Source organism: Balaenoptera acutorostrata, chromosome 1, assembly GCF_949987535.1.
Source record: "Balaenoptera acutorostrata chromosome 1, mBalAcu1.1, whole genome shotgun sequence".
NCBI lineage: Eukaryota > Metazoa > Chordata > Mammalia > Artiodactyla > Balaenopteridae > Balaenoptera > Balaenoptera acutorostrata.
Window position 1 is genome coordinate 153,504,340 of NC_080064.1, and position 27,836 is coordinate 153,532,175.

At 46.6% G+C, this 27,836-nt stretch overlaps 1 protein-coding gene across 2 annotated transcripts in view; it reads left to right on the forward strand.

Annotated features, from left to right (window-relative positions):
• The window catches only part of KCNH1 (potassium voltage-gated channel subfamily H member 1), a 430,914-nt gene that overhangs the window by 332,106 nt on the left and 70,972 nt on the right, over positions 1–27,836 (forward strand). For both annotated transcript variants that reach the window (XM_007163985.2, XM_007163986.2), the window contains exon 10: positions 7,280–7,476. In XM_007163985.2, coding sequence (XP_007164047.1) covers positions 7,280–7,476 — 197 coding nt within the window. The remainder of the gene's footprint in view (positions 1–7,279; positions 7,477–27,836) is intronic.

Consider the following 27,836-nt stretch of genomic DNA (forward strand, 5'->3'; position numbering starts at 1 on the left):
TATGCCCACTTTCTGGAGAGTTTTTATCAAAAATCAGTGTTGAATTTTGTCAAAAGCTTTTTCTGCATCTATTGAGATGATCATATGGTTTTTATTCTTCGATTTGTTAATATGGTGTATCACATTGATTGATTTGTGTATATTGAAGAATCCTTGCATACCTGGGAAAAAACTAGTTGCTCATGGTGTATGATCCTTTTAGTGTGTTATTGGATTCTGTTTGCTAGTATTTTGTTGAGGATTTTTGCATCTATATTCATGAGTGATATTGGTCTGTAATTTTCTTTCTTTTTTTATAGCTACTTTATTTATTTATTTATTTATTTATTTATTTTTTGGCTGTGTTGGGTCTTCGTTTCGTGCAAGGGCTTTCTCTAGTTGCGGCAAGCAGGGGCCACTCTTCATCGCAGTGCAGGGGCCGCTCTTCATCACGGTGCGTGGGCCTTTCACTATCGCAGCCCCTCCTGTTGTGGGGCAGAGGCTCCAGACGCGCAGGCTCAGTAGTTGTGGCTCACGGGCCCAGTTGCTCCACGGCATGTGGGATCTTCCCAGACCAGGGCTCGAACCCGTGTCCCCTGCATTAGCAGGCAGATTCTCAACCACTGCGCCACCAGGGAAGCCCTGTAATTTTCTTTTTTTTTGTAGTATCTTTGTCTGGTTTGGGTATCAGGGTGATGGTGGCCTCATAGAATGAGTTTGGGAGTGTTCCTTCCTCTGCAATTTTTTGGAAGAGTTTGAGAAGGATGAGTGTTAGCTCTTCTCTAAATGTTTGATAGGATTCACCTGTGAAGCCATCTGGTCCTGGACTTTTGTTTGCTGGAAGATTTTTAATCAGAGTTTCAATTTCATTCCTTGAGATTGGTCTGTTCATATTTTCTATTTCTTCCTGGTTCAGTCTTGGAAGGTTATACCTTTCTAAGAATTTGCCCATTTCTTCTGGGTTGTCCATTTTATTGGCCTAGAGTTGGTTGTAATAGTCTCTTAGGATGCTTTGTATTTCTTCGGTGTCTGTTGTAACTTCTCCTTTTTCATTTCTAATTCTGTTGATTTGAGTCTTTTCCCTTTTTTTCTTGATGAGTCTGGCTAAAGGTTTATCAGTTTTGTTTATCTTCTCAAAGAACCAGCTTTTAGTTTTATTGATCTTTACTCTTGTTTTCTTTGCTTCTATTTCATTTATTTCTGCTCTGATCTTTATGATTTCTTTCCTTCTGCTAACTTTGGGTTTTGTTTGTTCTTCTTTCTCTAGTTCCTTTAAGTGTAAGATTAGATTGTTTATTTGAGATGTTTGTTGTTTCTTGAGGTAGGCTTGTACTGCTATAAACTTCCCTCTTAGAACTGCTTTTCTGCATCCCATAGGTTTTGTATCGTTGTATTTTCATTGTATTTTTTGATTTCCTCTTTGATTTCTTCAGTGATCTCTTGCTTATTTAGTAACGTATTGTTTAGCCTCCATGTGTTTGTGGGTTTTTTTCCCTGTAATTGATTTCTAATCTCATAGCATTGTGGTCAGAAAAGATGCTTGATATAATTTCAATTTTCTTAAATTTACTGAGGCTTGATTTGTGACCCAAGATGTGATCTGTCCTGGAGAATGTTCCCTGCGCACTTGAGAAGAAAGTGTAATCTGCTGCTTTTGGATGGAATGTCCTATAAATATCAATTAAATCTATCTGGTCTATTGTGCCCTTTAAAGCTTGTGTTTCCTTATTAATTTTCTCTTTGGATGATCTGTCCATTGATGTAAGTGAGGTGTTAAAGTCCCGCACTATTATTGTGTTACTGTCGATTTCCTCTTTTGTAGCTGTTAGCAGTTGCCTTATATATTGAGGTGCTCCTATGTTGGGTGCATATATATTTATAATTGTTATATCTTCTTGGATTGATCCCTTAATCATTATGTAGTGTCCTTCCTTGTCTCTTGTAACATTCTTTATTTTGAAGTCTATTTTATCTGATAAGCGTATTGCTACTCCAGTTTTCTTTTGATTTCCATTTGCATGGAATATCTTTTTCCATTCCCTCCCTTTCAGTCTGTATGTGTCCCTAGGTCTGAAGTGGGTCTCTTGTAGACAGCATATATATGTATCTTGTTTTTGTATACATTCAGCGAGCTTGTGTCTTTTCGTTGGAGCAATTAATCCATTCACGTTTAAGGTAATTATCGATATGTATGTTCCTATGACCATTTTCTTAATTGTTTTGGGTTTGTTTTTGTAGGTTCTTTTCTTCTCTTGTGTTTCCCACTTAGAGAAGTTCCTTTAGCATTTGTTGTAGAGCTGGTTTGGTGGTGCCGAATTCTCTTAGCTTTTGCTTGTCTGTAAAGCTTTTGATTTCTCCATCGAATCTGAATGAGGTCCTTGTGTGGTAGAGTAATCTAGATTCTTCCCTTTCATCACTTTAAATATGTCATGCCACTCCCTTCTGGCTTTAGAGTTTCTGCTGAGAAATCAGCTGTTAACCTTATGAGAGTTCCCTTGTATGTTATTTGTCATTTTCCCTTGCTGCTTTCCATAATTTTTCTTTGTCTTTAAGTTTTGCCAGCTTTATTACTATGTGTCCCGGCATGTTTCTGTTTGATTTATCCTGTATGGGACTCTCTGCACTTCGTGGACTTGGGTGGCTCTTTCCTTTCCCATGTTAGGGAAGTTTTCAACTCTAATCTCTTCAAATATTTTCTCTGGTCCTTTCTCTCTCTCTTCTCCTTCTGGGACCCCTATAATGCGAATGTTGTTGCGTTTAATGTTGTCCCAGAGGTCTCTTAGGCCATCTTCATTTCTTTTCATTCTTTTTTCTTTATTCTGTTCTGCAGCAGTGAATTCCACCATGCTGTCTTCCAGGTCACTTATCCGTTCTTCTGCCTCAGTTATTCTGGTATTGTTTCCTTCTAGTGTAGTTTTCATTTCAGTTATGTTATTGTTCATCTCTGTTTGTTTGTTCTTTAATTCTTCTAGGTGTTTGTTCTTTAATTCTTCTAAGTCTTTGTTAAACATTTCTTGCATCTTCTCGATCTTTGCCTCAATTCTTTTTCTGAGGTCCTGGATCACCTTCACTATCATTATTCAGAATTCTTTTTCTGGAATATTTCCTATCTCCACTTCATTTAGTTGTTTTTTGGGGGTTTTATCTTGTTCCTTCATCTGGTACATAGCCCTCTGCCTTTTCATTTTGTCTGTCTTTCTGTGAATATGGTTTTTGTTCCACAGGCTGCAGGATTGTAGTTCTTCTTGCTTCTGCTGTCTGCCCTCTGGTGGATGCGGCTATCTAAGAGGCTTGTGCAAGTTTCCTGATGGGAGGGACTGGCGGTGAGTAGAGCTGGCTGTTGCTCTGGTGGGCAGAGCTCAGTAAAACTTTAATCTGCTTGTCTGCTGATGGGTGGGGCCGGGTTCCCTCCCTGTTGGTTGTTTGGCCTGAGGCGACCCAACACTGGAGCCTACCCGGGCTCTTTGGTGGGGTTAATGCAGATCCTGGGAGGGCTCATGCCAAGGAGTACTTCCCAGAATATCTGCTGCCAGTGTCCTTGTCCTCAGGGTGAGACAGAGCCACCCCCCGCCTCTGCAGGAGACCCTCCAACACTAGCAGGTAGGTCTGGCTGAGTGTCCTATGGGGTCACTGCTCCTTCCCCTGGGTCCTGGTGCACACACTACTTTGTGTGTGCCCTCCAAGAGTGGAGTCTCTGTTTCCCCCAGTCCTATCAGAGTCCTGCAGTCAAATCCCACTGGCCTTCAAAGTCTGATCCTCTGGGATTTCCACCGCCCATTGCCAGAACCCCAGGTTGGGAAGCCTCACTTGTAGCTCAGAACCTTCACTCCAGTGGTTGGACTTCTGTGGTATAATTGTTCTCCAGTTTGTGAGTCACCCACCCAGCATTTATGGGATTTGATTTTATTGTGATTGCCCCCCTCATACCATCTCATTGCGGCTTCTCCTTTGTCTTTGGATGTGGGGTATCATTTTTGTTGAGTTCCAGTGTCTTCCTGTTGATGATTGTTCAGCAGTTAGTTGTGATTCCAGTGCTCTCACACGAGAGAGTGAGAGCACATCCTTCTACTCCACCACCTTGAACCAATCCTCTATAGCTTTTTAAATTGAAGTATATTTGACATACAATATTATATGTTATGGGTATACAGAATAGTGATTCACAATTTTTAAAGGTTATATTCCATTTATAGTTATTAGAAAATGTTGGCTATATTCCCCATGTTGTACAGTATGTCCTTGTAGCTTATCTTATACCTAAGAGTTTGTACCTCTTACTCCCTTACCCCTATATTCCCCCTCCCCCCTTCCCTCTCCCCACACTGGTAACCACTTGTTTGTTCTCTGTATCTGTGAGTCTGCTTCTTTTTTGTTTTATTCACTAATTTGTTGTATTGTTTTTAGATTCCACATGTAAGTAATATCATACAGTATTCGTTTTTCTTTGACTTATTTCACTTAGCATAATACCCTCCAAGTCCATCCCTGTTGCTTCAAATGGCAACATTTCATTCTTTTTTATGGCTGAGTCATATTCCATTGTGTGTTTGTGACATGTATACACACATACACCACATCTTCTTTATTCAGTCATCTGTTGATGGAAGCTTAAGTTGCTTAAAGGAAGTAGTCTTAATAAGAATTAGGCAAGATTACCAATGGTCTACTCTCAATAGTTCTGGCTTAGTTATACAACATTTGATCACAGTAGGAGACTGCAGAACTTGTAAATTCTGCATTTTCTCACTGATGGGCAAAACGCTCACTTAGGAGAACCTGCCCATTAGAGCCACCTCTAGCTCTTTCTCATCTTGTTATTTCAGGGAAGGAAGTGGGGTGTCAGTTCAGAGCTGGGATGATTTTCAGTGTTCTGCTGGAATATTAGGTAAACCATTAAGTAATTTCTCATGGGCCTTTCATCCTAGAATTCCATGATTCTGGGTGTTCTGGTTATCTATTTCTGCTTAACAAACAGCTCCTAAATTTAGTGGCCTAAGAAACTAATTGTTTCTCATAATTCTGTGGGTTGTTTGGCTCAGCTGGCTGGTTCTCCCTTGAACTTCCCACGTGTGGTTGCTGTCCAGCATTGGCTGGGGCTACAGTCATCTGAAGGCTCGACTGGGCTGGATGGCCAAGATGGCTTGCTTACATGACTGACAGAGCATGGCTGTCCCCAGATCACTTCTATGTGACCTCTTGTGTGGTTTGTTCTTCTTAAAACATGGTGGTTGGGTCCAAGAGGGAGCATCCTGAGAGTAAGTGTTCCAAGAGACACATGCAGAAGCTACAAGGCTTCTTATGACCATGCCTGAAAATCCTGGAACATCATTTCTGCCACATTCTATTGGTGAAGGCAAGAGACTAAAGTGAGTTCCGATTCGAGGAAAGAGAATTAGGCTTTGCCTCTTGAAGTAAGTTGCAGTATATGTGTAGGGTCCATTTTTTTTTTTTTTACTATTTACCATACTGCATGTCAGAAAAAGAGTATTCTCTAGGAGAATAGGATTACATAATTATGAAAGGCGTGAGAGGCATTGCAGGGCAGTAAAGAGGGGTTATAGAATGCTCCATATGTATGAATGAATTGGCCAGCCTTTTTGGTGAGGACTCCGTGCTAGGGAGCACACACTGAATGAACCTCTCTCTGTGGAAGCCAGGTGGTATCCCACTGAGAGAAACATTACCATCTGCTGGCCCCTGCCCTACATTAGCCCACTCATATAACAGATGGCTGAAAAACACCTGGTAAGGGAATTTAAATAGCACAGTTTTAAAGGCATATTTACCTAAATGCTACCCCAAGCATGTATCCTACTCATATTGAGTTGGTGAAACCGTCTTCATAAATTAGAACTACACATTATTTCACAAACACATAGAGTAATGTGTCCAGTACACTTGCTTTTCAGCTCACATCATGGAGGTGCTTAGAGAGGGCTGTAGCCATGGAGTACCTTATGTACTTAGAGTGGACACTTTTTGGTGTTTGAGAAAAAGTCAAGTTCTGTCCAGATGCTTAAAACTCTAATTGCCTCCTTAGCCTGAATTAGGAAAACAGTTGCCCTGTAAATCACACTGAGTCACGGGTACCTGGGTTCTAGCTGCAAAGTGTGGCTGATCTGGATGCATGGGCTGACAACTCCCTTGAGAGTTGTTAGATTGGTTTTCACCCTTGTTTCATTGTTTCCTTCCCCCCACCACACCACACCCCCCAAATACTCCTCTCTGGCTCCCTGGGGATTCAAATTTGTGTTTATCTGTGCTGAAAATTTAAAAGCAAGAGAAACAACATTTCAAGCTATTTATAGCCAGAGGCTGTGCCAGGAATGAATTAAGCTTTGCATTAGACATATGTTAAAACATTGGTCTCTGGGAAAGGTAGGAAGAATATCCCTAGGTGTGATATTGGCAGATATAACAGATATTTAGAGGAGACTGATAGACGTTTGACCCAGAATATGGCTATGTGGGATGAGTACTCTATTGACTTATTAAATATATTGTTAAATATAGTCTTGTGGAATACTAGGTATAGAGGATCCTGGAGATGCCACTTATATAGGGCCCATCTTTTTATACCGCCAGGAGGGCATTTGGCAAGGGGAGGAACATGGAAGGAGGTATGGGAGAGAGGGTGAGGAATGAGGCACCACACAAACATAAACCTCAGGGCAATGGACAGAGTGTGAGAGAAGAGGAACTCCACTCTTGCCTGACTCCTTCCATGTAGGTCGTCCTAAACGGGAGAGACACCCCCTGTTCTTCAGCTTCTGACAAAGAGTCCACACCCTCCCCATCGCAGCCTAGTGTGCGCCTCTCAGTCCCACTAACGTAGACCCACAATTCGCCTTCCTTCCTCACTGCTCTTTTGCCAGCAGATATTGCGAGAACTCCTACTGTGTGCCAGACACTGTGTGTTAGTGGACAGTTGAGACACAGGAATGCTCATGTTGGGAGACAGACAAAAAACAAGTAAATAATATAATTGCAGACTATGATTGATGCTTCAGAAAACCGTGGGTGATAAAGTATAACACGGGGTTCCCATTTTGGATAGGGTGTTCAGGAGGTCACAAATGAACTGAAAGTTATTGGTTGAACTTTGACATATACCCTATGGTATTTTAAAGTTTCTTAAATTGCATGTTGCTAAGGTCCAAATTAAAACCATTTTTGCCTTTTCTGAGCCCAAGCCATGGAATGCCAAATGGACAGCAACTCTGGGAGACAGTGGGAAGCCAGCCCCGATGGCCAGACACCTCCTACTGATACTTTCCTCATCACCGTTTTCTCTCCTCAGGGAAGGGAGACGTGTTTGGAGACGTGTTCTGGAAGGAAGCCACCCTTGCTCAGTCCTGTGCCAATGTCAGGGCCTTGACCTACTGTGACCTGCATGTGATCAAGCGGGACGCCCTGCAGAAAGTGCTGGAATTCTACACAGCCTTCTCCCACTCCTTCTCCCGGAACCTCATTCTCACCTACAACTTGAGGAAGAGGGTGAGCTGGCAGTTTCAGTTTCTTTTCTACCAAGAGCAGTCTCTGTACACTTTGGATAACCACGTGGGCCAGGAAAGTCCTTTTGCTGTTTATTTAAATGGAGCAATTGGTTCTGTAGAGGTTCTGTTTGTTGCTTGCTCTTCGGAGCTTTTGCTATGAAATGAGAGAGAAAAGGATGTTGCTAGATTAAAAGATGGATTGATTTTGGTGCAGAAGGGATTTGTTCATGAGTGTGTCTGAGGGCTTTTCCTCAGTAAAATCCTGACCTTCTAGCATTTTGAAAAGATGAGTAAAAAATGAGGTTGTTAGTCAATAAAATGGCTGAGTGGGACCACTTAATTAATATAAACTGAATTCTCCCTGGTGACTAGGACCCACCAAATGGTGTGAGGCTATTAGCCAGCTGGTAATAATAATTTTTTTTAAAGATATGAAAATGATTCAGTTGAGTCCAGAAAATAAGAAAGAGATGGAATCTGATTGCCTAGAGAATATTTTGTATACAACTATCAATTTAACGGACTGAGAAATGATTTGTAGTTTTAAGAACCAGAAGATTTCTCATCTGAGCTTGTTTCTTTCACCCTCAAATCATGAGAATTGCTCCATCTGTCTCTGTGAGGATTAAAATATGTCTTGTACTCTTGAGGTTTTCATGACTGATTTTCTTGCATTTCATTTATGTCCTTTAGTTAAGAAGTAGCTCTCAACCTATAGACATCATCTGGGAGGATTGTCATAGGAATCTTTTCAGAAATGACCTCACGATCTGCCCCCCCCCCCCGAAACTGTTCCTCTTCTCATGGTCCCTGTCTCTATTAACATTGTCTGTCTCGCCTCGGGGTTCCAGGTTAGAAACACTGCCGTCAACACTGATGCTTCTTCCCTGTCTCCCACGCCTCAGTTTACTCATCAGATCCTGCTGGTTCCACCGATGCTTTCAAGCCTGAGTCCACACTTTGCATCCCCCCTCAGGGCTCTTCCTGAGCTCTTGGACCACGGCGCCCCTGATACAGAGTCTCCCCCTGTCCTGAAGCAAGCAATAGGCTCCAAACACACCGTCCTTCCCTGTGTCTCTCCTCAATGCGGTGCTTCCTCCTTGGCCACTTATGTGACCTTAAGGACTAATGGGATGACATTACTCCCCTCCGTAAAGACTTTTTGCCCCCACCCTAACTACAGCATAATGTCTGCAAACTTCAACACGGCTTATGTGGTTTTTCACATCTGGCCCAAACTTAACCCCCGAGCTCCAACCCCAGCACTCTTCACACGCCCACCACGCCCACCAGGAGAATGGCCCACACAGCTCTGCAGACATGCCACACCCTTTCGGAACACTGTGTCTCTGCATGGGCTTCCTGACCTGGAATTCTTTTCTCTTCTTCCGTGTGTGACAAATTCCTGTTAACCCTTAAGAGTCTGCTGAAATGTTTATTTGTTCATCAAATCCAGTACATGCCAACTGAACCAGACTAGACGTGTAAAACTGAGTAAAACTCAGTTCCCTAGCTTCAGGAAGCTCGAGTCTAATGGAGACAATCCACACGGGAAGGCTAAGTGTGGTACACGATGCTAAGTACAATGAGTGTGATTTGTACAAGGTGTTTGTTACGGGATCACAAAGGAGAAGGGCAGATAAGGGGGGAGTCAGGGAGGAAGTATTGGTGGGGGTGGTGATACCTGAGCTGAGTCTTAAAGGATCAGTTTGCCAGACAAAGAGGAGGGTTGCACTTGGAGGAGCAGCTTGAGTAAAGGCACAGAGATAGGAAACAGCCTTTTGCCTTCCAAGTTTTTTGTACAAAGTTCCAAACACCTGTCATTGGGTTACCCCAACAATGTGCTTCTACGTATTTTACATTCCTTGAATTGCACTGCCTTGTGAGTCCCTGCTCAGAGACCCGGGAGGGCAAGGGCTTGGTATCCCCAGTGCCTAACCCAGCACGGGGAATTATAAAAACATCCGGGGATGGCATGGAGAAAGAGATGGGATCTCTGGGCCTCAGAATCCACATCATAAGATGTGAGGTTGTGGCCAGATGATTGATGATTTTTATGGTTCTGTGATTGGAAAGCTTGTCGTTTAAATTCCAGTGGGGAATGGGTAGTGGGGGAGAAATGTGCATTCATAGTTCTCCCTTGTTTATCTGAGAACATGGAACGCTTGCTGGTGATAGTTTTAGCCAAGTGGATTCTCTTAAAGTCTATTTTTTGATGGATTCCTTCTTTTTATGAAAGCAAGTTGATTATGATCAGCTTTCAGTGTTGCTGATAATATAGGTTGGAAAAAATGCACAGTTTGGGTTATTTGGAGGACTAATCATCTTGGAAAAATTGTGGATCAAGTAAATCTGTCTTAGAAAAACAAGGACGACAACAAAAACAACAACGTGTCAGCGGTCAGATTGTTTTTGTAAGTGCAGAATGATTGACAGCTCTGCAGAAGAGAAGACTCGGGGACCACGTTTCTGAAGGGCTGTGTGGAGGAGCATTTGGCATAGTCTGTGTGGCCACAAGGTGCAGAGGTGGAACCAAAGCTGTAGACAGTATAAGAAAGACCTCGGAAAAGATCGGAGCTGCCCATTGAATTCAATAGGTATCTGGTTTCTTGTCCTGGAGGTATTTAGGCATCCCCTGGAGACCCCTCAGAGACACTGTGGAGGGGACTTAACCATCCAATGGAGAGTCAGATCAGTTGATCTTCAAATGTCCTTCCAATCTCAAGTGCCTATGAGTCTGATATGGATCCGAGAGAATTTTAGTGACATCCTTTATATAAAGAGAAAAAAAAAGAGGCATTTTGGTATATTCATTGTAGTCTCTCATTTTGTCCTTCTGCGAATTAATGCCTAGTTACATAGGGCATAGAAGATGAGAACATTACATGCATGAATCATTCTTGTAGCTATTTTTTTCTGGCCAAATGAAGTGTATTCTTGCGGCTGTTTCTATCTTGGCAAAATCGAGTGTGTTATTTGCAAAGATTCCTGAGAACGCAGTGCCTTTGACATCTGTTTGGGGAGTCGTTCGGTCCTGTAGATGTCCTCCAGTGCACAGCGAGAACTCTGTGCTGGAAGGGGCCTCAATGTACATCCAGTCTCTCCTCCATTTCACCACCACCCTCATTTCACAAATATGACATTTTATAGAAAGGTCATAGTGAAGAAAGAACCAGAGCCAGAAATGACTCATTGACCAGGCCTCCTCCTGCTTCTCACAGCTTCATGGCTGACCATGGCCTCTGTATTCCAAGTCTCACCCCCTTATCCCTGAACCCATGTGTATGAGCACCACCCAGCCCTTGGCACTGCTCTTGGGACCCAGCTCATGGAGGACCTGTTACCTTCCTCCAAAGACACCTGAGGTCCCAGGCAAGGATGAAGGAGGCAGAACCTGAAGGCCAATCCAGCATTTTGACCTTTGGTTTTCCTTGTCTGTGGGCTCTGAGCCGGATGAGACTTTAGTCTGCATCCTGCTCTGCCACTTAGTGCCTCTGCAAGCTCTAAAGGCTTCCCCATCTGTAAAATGGGGCTGATGGAAAGGTCTACTTGTAAGATCATTATGAGGATTAAATAAGATAATATTTGCAAAGCTCCTACACACAGGTTCTAGAACATAGTATGTGCTCAATTAAACTGTGAGTTGTTATTCTTTTGTTTCATCCACTTGACACTCCCTTCTTTCTTATCTTAGGCTCCTGCCTTTGTGTATACAGGGTACTCGCTCTGGAGAATGGCAGGGCACTTGCTCTGCAGAATGTTCTGTGGGATGGATGTTATCCCAGGGTTCTCTGCACCTCTTGCAGCAAAGGAGGGGCCAGCTGCTCTGGCCTCACTGTCCCTTTAGCTCCTGTCAGTGGCGAGGTCGGCGCACACCCACTCTTTTGGCTAGTTCCATTCAAGGAGGGAAAAATGAGGTTGTTCTGACCTGTTAGGTCAGGCGCCAGCGCATCAGTATTTTGCCAAGAGGAAAGCACGGCATCCTCCTCCCTTCTGAGGAGGTGGCGTGTAGTTCATGAAAAAAAGGGGAAGTGGGACCTTCCTCATCTCAGACCCTCGGCTTCCTAGGATGTCAGGCTCTCCGGGCATTTTCCTACAGGCAATCGGAGCTTTGTGCACTATTAATAGTAACATTATTACCAACTCCAGATACGTCACAATGTCAGTATATGTTTTATGTCAGCTTATTAAATCCTCAGAACAACCTCATGACATTACAGTACCAACCCCACTTCTCAGAAGGATAAACTAGGACCCCATGGAGAAGGGAATCACTTTTCCAAGGCCACCCAGCTCCTAAGGGGTAGATTCCAAACCGGCACCTGCCCCCACCTTCCTGATAAGCAGCATTGCATCCTGTGGTGGGCTTTGGTTAAGTGTGGCTCTCAGCTTTTCCTATGTTGGCATTCTTCAGCTTCTGCTTTCTCCCAGTCTGTTGACTTTTCAGGGGTGGCACAGATTGTCTCCAAAATATCTCCAATGGCCTTTGCTATCCTTCAGGACACTTGGAGGATACTTTATTGTACAGTAAATCCCAGTCAAATCCCAGGTTGCGAGACATGAGAGGTCTTCCCATCAAAGTGACAGCCACACCATTGGTGGGTGTGCTGGGGAGGCATGGCCCAGCAGGTCAGCTTGGCCGTGATGTTAGTGACTTACTAAAAAGAGCACCCGCTTTGGAGTTAAGGACCTGGTTTTGAACCCTGGTGTGGCTCCTGACTAGCTGTGTGCCCTTGTGCAAGTTACTGAACTGTTCTAAGCCTCAGTTTCCTCATCTGTGAAAAGGGTCTAATAAAAGTCCCTCCTAACTAGGTTTATTGAGAAGATCATATGCATTAAAACAAAAAAAGTTGACATAGTGCCTATAGGAACCACTCGCTACATATTGATTCCCTCTCTTCCCCACCACCCATCCTCACCTTCCATCTTCAGTCCAGGAGGTTCTGAGTTCGTGCTTTGCCCCTCTTTGTTTATAACCAGACCCTTTCTTGAATCAGTGTTTCGCCTGGGCTCTATTCTCCTTACAACCGGGGAAGAGGTCTCACTTCCAAGGTGCTGGCTAGGAGATCGGTTCTCCTGCTCATTGTTAGGACAGTAGAGGAAGCACACCTCAATTAAATGATGTATTGCAGACAAGCAGTTAGGTAATTAGCAGCAGTCAGTGCATGGGATAATTGGCATGTAGGTAATTAGTAGGGTGGAGCTCATTCTCTGTGTAGGGCGCTTTATTTTTAAAGCCAGTATTTTTATGTTTCTAAGTATGTTTTGCATCGTGTTTGCATATAGTAATTTGTTCCAGGATGGATTTTTCTTATCTTGATAAGGCCCCAACGTAGTGAGTTTGGGAGGGAGTTGGGACTGTAGTTACTGGTGGTTTCAAAGTACCAGTTTTCTAAAACTGAGGTTGCCATAGTGAATTGTCTTGAATACTATATGTACATTTCTAGCCCACTTTAACAAAAGGGCATTTTATTCTGGCGAAGAGGAGGTCAAAGCATTGGAGGCTTGGAGAGAGCTCTGTGTATAAGTGGCATTGGAAAGCCTTTCAGTTTTCTCCCTGAACAAATTCTTCTGGAAGGTTGGTAAGATGGAAAGAAAGCACCACAGAGCCAGGTGCTTAGAAATACATCCCCTTCCTCACTGAAGAACTAAGTTTTCAAAATGATCTCTACACAGCCCATATTTTCCTTGTCATTCTTCCACAGTGAGGGCTTCTGTAGAATTAAAATCATCTATTAAACTGTCAAGCTATAAAGATTATTTTAAAATCAGGGTGTTGGAATTAAGGGTGGGAAGGGGACAGATGATGTGAGCGATAAGACCATAATTCTTTCAGGACAACAAAATATAAACCAAAGCCAAGTCCTTTTTTCATCAAGAGGATCAGAAGTGATGTTAGGGACCTGGGAGGCCTTCCATGGATTTTGGGGGATCCTCCCTAGTACCCCAAAAAGCATATAGCAGAACCCCATCATGATCCCGGGGGTGGGAGATAATGGAAGGGCTCCATGCTTCATTATGTATAACTCTGCTTAAACTGCAGGTGGTCAGGCTATATCCAGCCATTTCCAAGGCAGCAATAAAGTTCTGCAATAAGAATAGGCTTTAAAGGAAGATCTTCACATCTGGGCTCAGCCACTTGTTAGCTGGGGAGGTGTGGGCAGCAGGGGGGTGGGAATTTGAACAAGTACAACTATTTCTCTTCTGTGGATTCATCCTGTCTACCCCACTGGGTAGCCGTGGAAGGGTGATCAAGTGCCAGGCACAGTGCCTTACAGGTAGTAGGTAGACAGCTGGGTTAGTTCTCTTCCATTATCGGTAGGAATGGAGGCAGCAGAGCAAAGAAGGAGAGCAGGGGCTGTAATAGTTTGGCTCATAGAATAATCATATGGAGGCAAGTCAAGAATACTTGAAATACTTCAAATCCTGGCTCTCCTTTTAGTGACCTTGGGCCAGTTACCTAACCTCTCTGGGCCCCAATTCACTCATTGATAATATAGGAGTGGTAATAGTACCTTAGAAAGGTGCTTTGACGAAGCAAGTTCTCAATGTACGTGTTGCTATCATTATTGTTATTGATGAGCTTAGCTTTTCTGGGAATTCAGAGACCCTGTCAGGTGCTACAAGTTTTAAAAGGGGAGTAGGGGCTAAACTGTAACACCTGGAAATCTCCCAGACAGATGATTCCAAGATCTGTGTCTGGACCCCCCAAGTAGCACCAGAGGACCAGGTGATTCATCAGGGAGGTTTGGTAAAGAATGGTGCTGTTGGACTCATCGTCACAGTCCGATTTCCTCCTGGGACAGAATAGATGGAGGGACTGGAAGAGCCCAACGTGGAAGCAGTGGTGGGGGAGGGACGCTGTAATTTATCTGAACTCTTATCATCCTTGATGTCCTGGGACACAGTGTGTTTACCACAAGTTAGAAAGGATCCGGTCTACCTTAGAGGACCGCCATGCCAATGCAGTCCTTTGGAGAGTGATGTACCTTCCTAATATTTTCTTAGAAGTGTGTGGATGACTCATGATAAATAGGGTGGTGCTAATGAGTCTCAGACCATGGGCTCAGTCCCCAGGTGAGCAGGTTGGCGTCCCGAAGTCTCAGATGTTTAGCCCAACATTTCTCACATTTATTTGGCCCCGAACACTTTTTTGAATTATACCAATAAGTATCTATTATCTATTTTAATATACTTCATAGCATCCATCAGAGCTAGTGTTTTGCAGAACATCTTTGGGAAACAGGAACTAGATGATCTTTAATCTCTCTTCTGGCTCAAATGGTCAGTGACCTGTAGAATGGACAGGTGTTGTCCATGAAACATCAAGAAGCCAAAGATACTCAGCAGTGGGAGTGTCCCTCACTGGGTCCTCGGTAAATCCCCAGCAGAGGTTGCTGGCGGAGTCTCCCTGCTTTCTGAACAGCCTCCTGATCTCAGCTGTCCCTCACCTCCCCACAAGCGCTCAGTAGCCCATCGTTTTCTAGAGGGCAGCCAGCCTTACGTTATCCAAGAGCATCTGGCTGCACATGCGCTAATAGAAGGCTTCTGAGACATGTTTTCTCCCTGGCCTCAAAGGCCCTCCTTGCAAGTTACTTTCCGGTTATTTTATTGGCTCAGTCAGATTTCATGTTCCTACCTCATCTGCCATGTGTCTGAGCTTCCTTGTTCCCATTTAAATGCTCTTCCTACTCTTAAAAGTTTTCTCTTTGGCTATGAGCTCATTCTTATGAATTTTACCAGTGAGTCATGGAGGTTTTTATTCCAGCCCCTGCTCTTAGTAAGTGGAAAGTCAGGATTTGAACCTAGGCTGCCTGTCATAATGATAACTACCTTCTAAGATGTTAGAATAAAGGAATCAAATGTTAGTTCAACCCCTCCAAGGGAGCTTGGGATGCCGGCATCAGGAGCTCACACGCAAATCTATTCCAGCCCAGATGCCCATGTAGGTGGTTTCTAGTATAATGTGTGTCACGGAGCTACCCAGTTTTGGTGCTTCTCACTGCAAACTTTGTTGGGTGTAATTTACTTGTTACCAGTGTCGCTTAATGGTCTTGTCCTGCCCTTACTTAACTTAAACTTCTAGAGTAAATCCACAGTCAGGCCAGGACTCCATATAGCTTCTCTTCAGTCTCTCTGGTATAGGTGAGGCCCTGTGTCCTTTTGATCCAATAAGCACTGGTAGCTCTCGCTATACTTCCCATTAACTCTGTGTGTCTTTCTTGCTATATAGAAGCTCCTTGAGGGCTGAGCCTTGTCTGCCTGACTCGCCTCTGTCGTGATCAATTCTCTTAGAGCTTAGTACAAAGTAAGCATTCAATAGTTGAATGAATGAATGAGTGAATGAATGAATGGACTCACTGACCAACCAACAAATGAACATACAAGTCCATCAACTTATTGGCCATGTGCCTTTCTCTTGTTATTGCTATAGATTTTTGAAGCCTTGACTGTAAGATGGTATCTGTAGAAACACCTTTCCTTTCTCCCTCCTAATCTTTGCCCATATATCCCACACCATCCCTTTCCCATTTTTTCTTCCCCAGGCCCTGGGTATAGAGATCTCTCAGCCTCTGTAGGTACCACTGATGCCAGCATAAAATAATAACAATCACCCTCATATACTGAGTGTTTCCCAGCCAAGTACACGCTAAAACCTTTATATGCATTATTATCTCATTTCTGTGCAGAGCAACCTGAGGCCCAATTAGGTTAAGTAATTTGCCCCAGATCCAGTAAGCTAATTGGAGCTAGAATCTGAGCCCAGGTCTGGCAGTCACCAAGACTGTACTCTTGCTTTTGTGCCCCTCCTCTAATGTGGACCCCACGTCCCAGATCCAGGGATAGCAGCCCTGGTCCCTGTGCCCTCAGTTCCCCTGAGGAGCCCGTCAGCCACACAGGGCTTTGGAGGCTGCAGCACGCCCTGCCTGTCTCCCGTGTAATTCCATTAGAGAGCTGTGGCCTAAGGGCATCTGGGCCTCCTGGAAGGCACCCCAGGGCTAGATGACTGATGGCATTTGAATGTTTGCTGTTTGTTCAGAGAAGGGGGGAGGGGGATCCAGGTGAGTCACACAATCTAACGATGGAGTAGAAACCAGAAAATCGGAGGCAGAGTGATCCTCCTGACAAGTTCTCTTTGGCACTCGGCTCTGGCACCATGGAGGTGGCATAAAATCCTTGTGATGGTCTGTGGCAGGAATATCCAGAGCTGCAGCTTGTCCCAGACCATTATGAAAGGCCAGAGGAATGACCTTCAGCTCTCAATTGGGTGGCCAGCTGGGCTGGAGATTTGCAGCTGGGCAGGCTGAAGAGTCACGCTGGAGCCCGGAACACAGCCAGGGCTGGGGAAAGGCCTTAACGTCAGAGGGGGCATAGGAGAACCATGAGTCTAAGCCCTTTCTAGCCCAGGAGTAGTTAGCAAAGGCTTTGAGGGGGTAACTTTGAGCTGGATCTTGATGGAGGGGAGGTGGGAATTTACCTGACTGGGAGAGAAATCCAGTCCTATGGGGGTACACTTGTGTTTTATGGAAGGCAACTCTATGCCCCATGGAGGGTATGCCCCATGCCTGATGCCAAAAACTCAGCCTCTCTGCACTGGTGCTGAATCAAATCTCAGAGATAGAGTTTTGGGTGAAGTAGAAAAGAAGAGCTTTATAGCTTTGCCAGGCAAAGGGGGCACAGCGGGCTTGTGCCCTGAAAAATTGTTTGTCCCAACCCAGGAGGATCTGGTGAGGAGTTTTATAGCGATGGTTCAAGGGTGGGGTTGCGGATAAGATCAGAGTATGTGTAGGGCCTGCACTCCTTTAATCTGGCCTCAGGTAATCTCTTGATGAGCTTCTCTGATCCTTTTAATCTGGCCTCAGTGGGTCTTCTCTGGAATGAAGAATGCTGACATCTTCCATATGTGGGGAGTTTTAGTTCTGTAGAAGAGCTCGAAGATATTGTTATGCGTATCCCTTGAGGTGGAACCAGGACCCTGCCCCAAGGCTGCACTATTGTTTCTTGGCTGCTCCCCCCTTGTCTCTGCATCCCCTCCCTTCCCTGATTAGCAACTGTTCGAATCTGCCCTTTGGGACTCAGGGAAGGTCATGGAGGCTGGAGTCTATACCCTACAAACAAGAAACGGGGGACACAGAAGGGCTTCCTTGCCCAGGAGCCCCACAGGGTCCTGCTTGGTTTCATGCCTCATGGTGGACAGCACATAGAGATGGCTGGTTAAATGGCTGATACTTAATCAGGAATGTGTCTTTGCATGGATGACGGGAAAATAGTGAATCTAATCAGTAAGAATCCGAGAAGAGAGGGCCTGCTGAGGGAACCACTAGCCAGTCTCCTCACCCCTCAATTTTTTTTCTTTTTTTTCTTTTTTTCTAAAACCCCACCTGGTTTTACCTATGAAGAGGTTGCTTGAAGACTTCAAAAGGGCATTTGTCCCAGACTTACAGGCTAGGGCAGCTTCAGGATTCTCCTTTCCTAGAGGTGTCTAGAGACCCCAAGGAGAAGTGGGCTAGGATATGATGCTCTCTGGGGGCCAGAGTGAGCTTGCTATCTCTTCTGTACCCAGCAGTGTTGTAGGAACCCAGCAGCTCCTCAAACCTTTTTACTTTCCAGGCTTTTACATCCACCTGACTGTCCCTGGGCTGCCTGTAATAGCAAGAGCCTGCGTATTTTCCAGAACAGATTTAATTTTTAAGAAGCCCCTTGCTACAGGCAGCATGCCGAGAATGGTGCCTTCTTCCTTGGAGATCTATTTGCAGACAGCTCCTGCGTTCTGCTGCATTTCCCAGCACACTCCTCGCAAGTGCTTAAACCAGACATGAAATAGCTTCTGGTTCACAGAGTATGGATTTTTAAAAGAGGGTACTTGTTTGTATTATCGCAGGGAAAATCCTGCACTCCTCCAGCTGGAGCACGTCATACATTTGGCGCCTCCTGTTGGTGAGGTGTGATAATGCATCTAACCGTGTTGGACCTCTGTAACCAACTGGATGCATGGAGAAGAGAAGCTGGTCCCAGTAACTGAAACAGGGAGAGGGTTTCCCCAGGCCTGGGACAAATCCTATGGCAGATGGCAGCGGGTGGGAGAATGACATGGAAAAAGAAGAGAACACCTACAGAGTTAGGAATTGGCATAGATCACTTAAAATCCTTGGCGACCGATGTTAATTGGACTTGCGATGATCATTTCACAATATATACAAATATTGAATCATTATGCTGTACACCTGAAACTAATAGAATGGTACTTGTCAATTGTATCTCAATTAAAACAATACTGAAAATCCTGACAAAGTACACTACTCAGGGCTCTAGCTAGCAGCAGGCCATGCGGTAAACTGGTGACATTTCCTTCCCTGAAGTCCCATTCTCAAGCACTTGGAGGAATTTCACCATAGGAATTTGAACTCGATTTCATAAAAGAGATGATGAAATGATTATGTAAGGCTCGGGGTGGGGGTGGGGTGTGAAGGGTGCTGCTTTCTCTGACATCCTCTCTGGTTTTCACTTGGCTCTGGGGAGGACTCAGAAAACTTGCTCTGAGTGGAAGCCGCTTTCTTTTGCTCTAGGACAGTGAGGGTGTGGGGAAAGAATTGGGCTAAGGGAAAGAAAGAGGAGAGAGAAATAAAGGCAAAGGATACCTGTGACTGGAGAGTTGCAGGGGATGAGCGGATTTGGCAGGCATTATTTACTGAAGAGGGGAACCTGGGCCTTGCTGTGCACAGCTGAAATTTCGCGCAGGGAGGCAGATGCCTTTGCTAACCCCGAACTGTGAGCTGGGCTGGAAGAAAAACCCAGGGCAGAGCCGGCGTTCCAAATTCAGTTTTCTCAACCCTTCTGCCTCAAGGCCAGATGAATCCAGCAGCAGAGCGGCTTTGTTTCACTGTTTGTGTCACTGCATGTCGAGGCAGCTGAGAAGCTGCCAGGCTTTTCATCCTGGGCTTTGCGTTTCAGCACCTCCTAATTCCACTCTGACGTTCCTCTCAGGTTAGAACCTGAACAGGGATGCTTTGGGCGCAAGGCTTGTTGGCTGGTGCTCCTAATTACGGTCCCAGTGACAAAACTGCTTGGAGTCTATAATCAGTCACTTCAAGCAGTGTTTCTCCACGTCCCCCAGCCCAACACACCTGACAGTGCAGCTGCGTCCCGTGCCATGTGCAGGGGCAGCACCCGCGGTGCTCTGTGCTTCTTCCTCCCCCCTCCGCACTGCTGGTGACCGCTCATGTGCTCAGGGCGCACAGAGGCGGCCAGAGCATAGCAGCTGCCCCTCTGTCACCGTGTGGGCTTTGGCTGCTGTCTCCTTCTGCAGAGCCAGGCACCGTTTTCACGTGGGCATGCGAGCCCTTCTCACATCCATGGCTAGAGGTTTGCAGGCTTCCCCATGGACCGGGCTGTCTGCCAGCAGTGTTGCTGTTGCCGTGTGTGTGTGTGTTTGTGTGTGTGTGTGTGTGTGTGTGGGTGTGTGTGTGTGTGTGTACTCACGTGCACACACGCAGCATTTCCTCCTGTCAAATACTAGTCCTAAAGGAAGCAGCCAGGGAGAAGAGAGCTGGATAATCCACCAACCATTCCCTGGATCCAATCACCCCAAGCATCTTGTTCCTTCACCAGCTGGTGTTGTCGGGTCCGCTTTGCTTGGCTAGGGAAGTATTTTCTTCTTCCTTTGCATTAGAGGTAAAGATTCACCTGACATCTGTAAGCTCAGAAACCCTGTCATGTGCCGTGTGGTGATCCGTTGTTATTCATCTACATGTGTACTTTCTGGAGGGTAAATGACCCCATTTGGGTCTACTTGCTTGAGCCCCAAATCCTTCTAAGTACAATAGGCTGATTATAGGGCTGGGGAAGGGCCTGGGGAGAATAGGAACCGTGCATGTAATGCACTCTGTGTGCAGGACCTTCTAGGCCAGGGGCCTTTCATGGCGTTTACAAATAATTCATGCCTACAACCCCCCAGTGGGTTTACTATGGGTTATTTATGATCCTGAGGCTTTGGTTCAGGAAACAAAAGATGCTCCTCCATAAAAACAGTGGGAAGCATGCGTCCGAGGCCCTGGCCTGAGCCTGACAACAAATGTCCAGGGCACGTGTTGCCGCTTCCTGTCACTGAGGCCAAGGACAGCCCAGCGGAGGAGCCAGGCCTCAGGCTTTCTTAGGCTGTCAGTGGCATTTGGACTCCAAGTTTCAATTGTAGTTGACTTTGTTTCCACGTTATCTGCATGTCTCTACTATTATTTATGACTATGTCCTGTATGGCCTAGCAGTCTCGGATTTCCTTCATCAGTTGGAGCTTCCCAGGGTAAAGAAAGCCATCAGACCAGAAGCTTCTCTAGGTTAGTACACTGGTATCTCTCCACCGTCTCCCAACACGCACTCACACAGGGGATCCCCAAGTGCATTAGTTTCCTGCAGCAGCTGCTGTAACAGATGACCACACACTGCGTGGCTTAAAACAACAAGAATTTATTCTCTCACAACTTCTGGAGCCCAGAGGTCAGAAATGGTGTCAGCAGGGCTGAGTGCCCTCTGAAGGCTCTGGGGGACAATCCCTCCTTGCTTCTTCCAGCTTCTGGTGGCTCCTGGCGTCCCTTGGCTTGTGGAGGCATAACGTCCATCTCTGCCTCTGTATGGCCTTTGCCCTTTGCCTCTGTGCATCAAACCTCCCTCTCCTTTCACTTATAAATACACCAGTCATTGGATTCGGGGCCCACCCTAAATCCAGGATGATCACATCTTGAGATCCTTAAGTTAATTACATCTGCTGAGACCCTCTTTCCAAATAAAGTCACATTCACTGGTACTGGGATCTAGGACTTGGATATCTTTGGTGGGGAAGGGTGTAGTTTAACTCAGTATGCCTCCCTTTCCTCTTCCTCATCTGCCTTCTCTTCTTCCTCTTTCTACTCTTTTGCGTCCTCATCCTTCCCTTCTTCCTTCCTTCTCCTCTCCGCCCCTTTCCTCCTCTCCCTTCTTCTCTTCCTTGAGTACATTTCCAGCACAGGAATTTTTTTTTTCTCATAAGGAATCATCTTGTGTAAGTTGTGTTTCTTCTCCTGGATGGTTCTTGGAATAAAGTCCCAGTATTTGGTTAAACCTTCAAGTCCCAGAGTAAAATATCATTTTCCCTTGCGTTCTCTTGAGTAGTGTCTCCTTTGAACCCTGTGGAACTCTCGGTTTGACATAGAGATTCACAAAGCACAGGAAGCATCAGAGTCACAGAAAAGAGCTTTGTGTTAGACATTAGAGAGAACTTCCCGCCGGTAAAGGTTATGAGATGCAGTAAGTAATACCTAAGCGGGTTACGGACTCCCCTTCCCTGCAAATGGTTAAGAACAACCCTTTGTTGATTGTCTAGCTCTGATCTCTGTCGTTTTCTTGTTCTGAAAATCTTTGATGGATTTCTCCAGTCTCAAAATAAAGTCCAGGCCCAGGGATCTCATATAAGCTCATATGCCAGCTGCCATGCACATTGCATCGTCATGCTGTTGTCTGATGCCCAGCCCCACAAGTTACAGAACATGCTGTGTACTTAACTTCTGCATGTGTCCTCTCCCTCAGGATGTCCTTCACCCTTCCTCACCACCTCCCTTCAAACCAATCCAGTCTTCAAACCCCAGCTCGGATTCTTCTTCCCACTTCTCCCCTCAGTCTGCATCCGGCTAGCATCTCTCTCTCCTCTGCTATTTTGTTTGTCCTTTAGAGGAGCTATCACTCACGGTTTCATGTAGGATTAAGCGCATATTTAATTTTTCCTCTGGATTTGTGGGCCTTGTATTTCACCCCTTGCATTTCTTCCTCCAGGGCCTGGCACTCATTAGACAATAGTTTAGGCTACTAGAGTCACAACTAAATTGCCACTGACCCTGCCTTTGTGGTTCAAGTTTAAAGTTCGCAGGTGGGACCCTATGTTCTCAGCCAGCTTTCTCGTCCACCTGTCTCCAGCAGGCACCCTCAGGCCAGGCCGGCTGCTCCCCCCAGGGTGACAAGTCATCTCAATTTGCCTGGGGCTATCCTGGTTTCAGCATTTAAAGCTCCACATCCTCAGAAACTCCTCAGTCCCAGGCAAACTGATCACCCTACTCCACGCTCACCTTCTCCTGACTCTTGCTGAAAATCTCTGTGAATTGAATTGTAAGTCGGCCACCATCTCTCTCTAGACATTTGTCATATAGCCGCTAAAACCGCTTTCCTTACCAGCAGGTGAGGGTCTGTCTGGCCCTGGTCCTGCACAGCCTCCCCAAGGCTTCCCCCAGTGTGGTCTCATACATGTGACCGTGAACTTCCCCCCAGCCCAGCAGCCTCCTCATAGGCCTGCCGTCTTTTCTGTTCCACCTCAACCCAGACTCACCTGATCCAAGTAGCTGCCCCTCCCAGGCGACCGCTCCCTTCTCCTCCCCCTCCCAGTTCCTTGCCTTTATCACATCAAAGAGGTCCTGGGAGGACTGGATCCCAGTCAGAACCCTCCCCTCTCTGGAGCTGCAATTCAAAGATGCCTCCTCCATGAAGCTCTCCCCAGGAAACTCCTTCCTGCCAGCTTATCACCCACCCCCACCCCCCATCATTCGTCCTCTGGGGGCTCCTAAGTGATTGAATAGAGCAGGACCTCTTGGGGGAAGTACCTGGTGGCCTGGCCTAGCTGTCGGGACCTGGGTTCTACCACAAGTTTACCATTCGGGCAAGCTCTGAACCTCAGTTTTGTTCATTGTAAAATGAGAAAGTTGAGTGAACTCTAATGTTTTTATCAGCCTTACCAAACTCGGATTCTAAGGCTACCTGCCCACCCTGTCTGCTCTGGAGAGCCTAGATACTAATGTCCTAAGCAAGGCAGCATTGGCAGGAGGCCTCTGAGATCACATCCCCTATCACTTGTCCCTACTTGACTTGTAATTCCTATCTTTATCCTTTGATTCCCCATAATCCCATCCTGGCCTGGCTGTGAATAGGACAAAAAAAGCTGCCACCTACAGCTTAAGAGATTTTAAAGTACAATTCGAAGACCATGATTCCTTTCCCATGACGTGGCTTCCAAAACTGAAGATTTAGGAGGAGAGGTTCAATTCCTGAGCCCCGTCCCTGGCTCAGTTTCCACCAGACCCAAAGCTATGTCTCATTTTTCCCTCTGTGCCCCAGATCAACTTGTCAGGACCTACTTGTTGCTGCCCTTGGATGTCTTCCATGTAGCTGAATCTGTTGAAGCAATGGGCTGGGTGACCTTCTGCTTCCAAATCTATCACGTGTGCATGTCTCTGCGTGCGGTGCACACACCGTGTTAACGTCTGCACCCACTTTACTTTCACATATTTTATCTCGTCTGATCCTTGCAATAACTTGGTGAGGTTGATGCTCTTATTTCTCCATGCAAAACCTGAGGCTCAAACAAGTGAAGTGTGGGAGTACGTGGCAAAACAGAGCTTGAACTCAGATCCTCCAACTCCAAATCCCACGTCCTCTCCACTGGGCCACCCGCCCACGTGTGCCTGCACGAGGATGGTGGGCAGCCTTGGATTCCCCCCACCTCCAACAAGGGCCCTGAGAGCTCTGCACTGACAGAGGTGGCCGAGGGGAGCTGCTTCCTCCCCAGGTTAGTGCTGTAAACTGGCGCCTCTCGATCTTTAATGCGCACACAAGTCGGCTCCAGTCTTGCTAAGATGCAGATTCTAATTCAGCAGGTCTGGGGAGGGGTCAGAACTGCGTTTCTGATGAGTGCCGGCTGACGTTGGTGTTGCTCATTGTGGACACTCCGAGGAGCACACTTGAGTGGCAGGGCTGTGGGCAGCTCTGGTTGACACACGCAGAGGGGAGAGGATGAGGCATCTATATCTTCCCAGGCCTGTACCCTGGAGTCCACTGTTCTTCCCCAAGTGGCCGAGGACGTTGAGAGGCCCCAGCATGCTGATCCCCAGGGTGGAGAGGGAGTGCTTCTGTGTGGAAACAGTTGTCATCGGTTGCCATCACCCAGGGCTCAGATGGTAAAAACAGGCGGTCTCCCTGGGGCCACAGTCAGGGTGGGAGGTGAGGGCCTGCCGGAGAGATGGCGGTGAAGGCCCCTTCTCCCCCTGACGCTGAGGTTCTGAGCATAGTACTGAGCTGTTTCTCGCTGGGGCTCTCTGAGTACTGCCCATGCTGTCCTTTTTCTGCTGTTCAATCCCCCTCTACTAGGTATCCTCTCTCGCCCTAGCGAAAACCTGCCCATCCAGTATCATCCCTTCTTATTTAAAAGCCCAGTTGAAAACACTCCCAAAAGCCGTCCCTGGTGCCCTACAGCCCGTCTGTCTGTCTGCGTACGGGCGGCATGCCTGCCTGGGCTCTGAGGTTGCTGTGGGTAACTTTCTTGCCCAGCCAGGTGCACTGGAGGCCTGTCCTATTTGGGTTCTTCTTGAGGGGCTAAGTGAACCTGGTGGGAGCCCTGATGACATCTGAGTGGGACGGGAGACTGGAATTCAGTCTCGGGCATAGCAAGGAGGCCAAAGCAGAGCAAATGTAGGGGGAGGAGAGGCTGTGAACAGGAAATGTTAGAAGGCTGAAGCCAGGGACAGTACGAACAGGCAGAACAGAGTAAGGGTTTCAGGCCTGAGACTTTAAAGAAAGCTGAGGAGGGGCAGGCCTGGCTCAAGGGGTCTCGTGCAGGGAGGCCTCTGGGTGCCAGGAACCATGGGGGGTCAGACAGCCCAGTCAGGGAAGGGGACAGGTCTCCACAAAGCCAGATCCAGCCTTCCGGTTAGAAAAGCACCTCAGAGTGGATGCCCGCTTGGAGTGGGCCAGGAGGGTCTTTGGTACAAGGGTTTGGGTCTCCTCTGGAAGGGCCTGTGTTTGTTGATCTTGGCCTGGGAAGATCCCCTCCTAGGGGAGCAACGTATTTTGGTAGAGTTATGATTATGGTTATATAATTTACACAATGCCATAACATTTTTGTTGTTGTTGGTTGTTTTTATTACCATTCCCCAGTACTGAGTTTCTTCCTAATGTGCTGCCCTGTGCTAGGCACCGTGCCATCTCTAAAACAAATCTAAGGATTTCAAGGGTGGGGATTATGTTTGGGGGATTATATGTACTTCTATACATAATAGTTGCTCAATAACTCCTCCGTTAACCGAGGATTTCTTTCTCCTTCTGATCTTTTAAAAGTGGCTGTCTGTGAGACACATTGAATGTGGTGTGTGTATGTGTGTTTTTGTTTTGTTTTTGATGGTCAAGGTCGGGCATTAAGGAGTGGAAATCATGCGATAAGAGAACCCAAATTCCCACCCTTCCCCTCCATCCCCACAGAGTCCAGCTGGACTCAGAAGCATGGCTTGTTGGGTCCTATTAGCCTCCTGTATCTTACACACGATGCATTGTCCCAGGACCTGGCCTCTGTGCCCTTGCAGCTGTGGCCCCTTGACAGAGTGAAACCAGCTCTGCCCGGGAGCAAAGCCAAGGCATGCTCTAGCATGAATTCCGCCTCGCATCACATTATCCCGGATAGATGGCGTTTAAGTCTGGTGACCGTAGTTTCTCAACTGGCCTACATAGCAAAGGTCTTTTCAGCTGCTTTCAGGAGCAAATGGATATCTGGAAATAAAGTTCGGATATACCAATATCAGAATTTCCATATTTTAAAAAAATGGAGAATATTTAAATCCTGGTTTCCCCTGAAAATGGAGGGGATACCACGCACCCATAAAGCATCTCCTCCCAGAGACCTCCCCTGACCCTCGTGCTCCCAATGCAAGTTAGTCCTCCTGTTGGCTTTTACTCACAGCACCCTTCTTCTCCTTTGTAGCCTTAAACAATTTATAATTTTAAATATACAATCTTTGTTTGATATTTGCTTCTCAGAGTTTTTTCCCCTGCTGTATCCCCAGTAATAAATGGTACCTGTGTGTTGCAGGCTGGGTCCCTCTGATCTTTACCTCTCAGGCATTAGGCAGTGGTTCCCAAGGTGTGGTCCCTGGTTGGAAAGGCAAATTCTTGGCCCTACCCTAGATCTATTGACTTAGGATCTCTGGAGCTGGATCCAGAAACCTGTATTTTGTCCATTCCTGTAGTGATCCTAATGCCTCTAAATCTTGAGAACCATTGCATTAGGGTTTGGGACCAATTCTACAGTGTCACACGGCATGGGTTAAGGAACAGCCTTACATGGGCTGAAGGTCAGTAAGAGAAGAGAGACATCTCAGAGAGAGGTGCTGGGGCCCATTCCGGGTCTGCATTCCAGTGGAGGGACCCCACCGCTTGCGCATCTTCCCTCTCAGACAGTAAGGGAAAGAGCAGGCCGGCATGAAGGGCCTAGAAGGGCCTTGGCACAGGCAGGTTGGAGCTGGGCAGCCAGCGGATTACAGGAGTAGTCTGGGGAAGCTAGCTGCCTGGCACCCGGAGAGCTTTGGGGCCCAGGAGAAGCTGTAGACCCCACTCCAACAGAATGGAGATCCCCCGCCCCTGGGAAGCGCCGCTTGGGCGCCACCCTGCCCACAGGGAGAAGGGGAAGCTCCCAGTCCCAGCTGGCTCACAGCCCAGACAATGCAGGGTGAGATCCCAGGGTTGTCCTTGGGCAGCTCTGCTCACAGCCCTGGCCCATAGCAGGCATACGAGCTTTTAGGGGTGAATAAGTAGGGTCACTTCCAACTCTGAGACTGATTCTGCTTTTCTGAGGTTTGGGTTGGTCACCAGCAGACTCACAACTGCTCTCAATTGTTTAATGATCTCTCTTGATGGGCAGGCCAGAGGCTATATTAGCCCCAGTCCTCATACCTAAAAACAGGTGCTTGTGCTGGACTTCCCGATTCCTCACTCCCGTGCCGGCAGCCTGGCTTCCTGGGAGGCCTTGAGGGTTCTCGGTTCCACTACTCTGGTTGTAACCAGCACCCCCAGGCTGTCAGGCCTACTCAGGCCAGTGAACAGTCCCAGTCTCTCTCCCCCAGGACCGCCCAGGTAGAGACGGTGCCTGGGAGTATTTCTTTCTACCCCAGTGGGAGAGCTATCTAAAGATCTGACCCCAAAGCCTTTCCATGAGGCGGCCTGGCCCTCCTTGGAAAGCTGATCTTGCCTGTATTCCCACCATTTCTCCCAAGAGCCTCTCCCAGGGCACTCTGATTGACTTTTATTGCTTAATTAGCAGCCTCCGAACAACTGGTGGGAAACCAATTACACAGCGCCTTCCCTGCCACCTACGGGAAATGGCAGGGGCTGTCTGGTGGGCAGGACCCCAACCCCAGGCTCTCATCTCTTTCCTCTACCCTCCATGCCTCTTGCTTTGGTCAGAAGTTCACATTTCTCCCCCAGCTTTTATGAAGTAACCTCTTTATCACATGAAACATTTACAAATGGCTCCCTTCCTTGACTCTTAATTTCTTCTCAGTGCTTTAATCTCTATCTTCTTTCTTA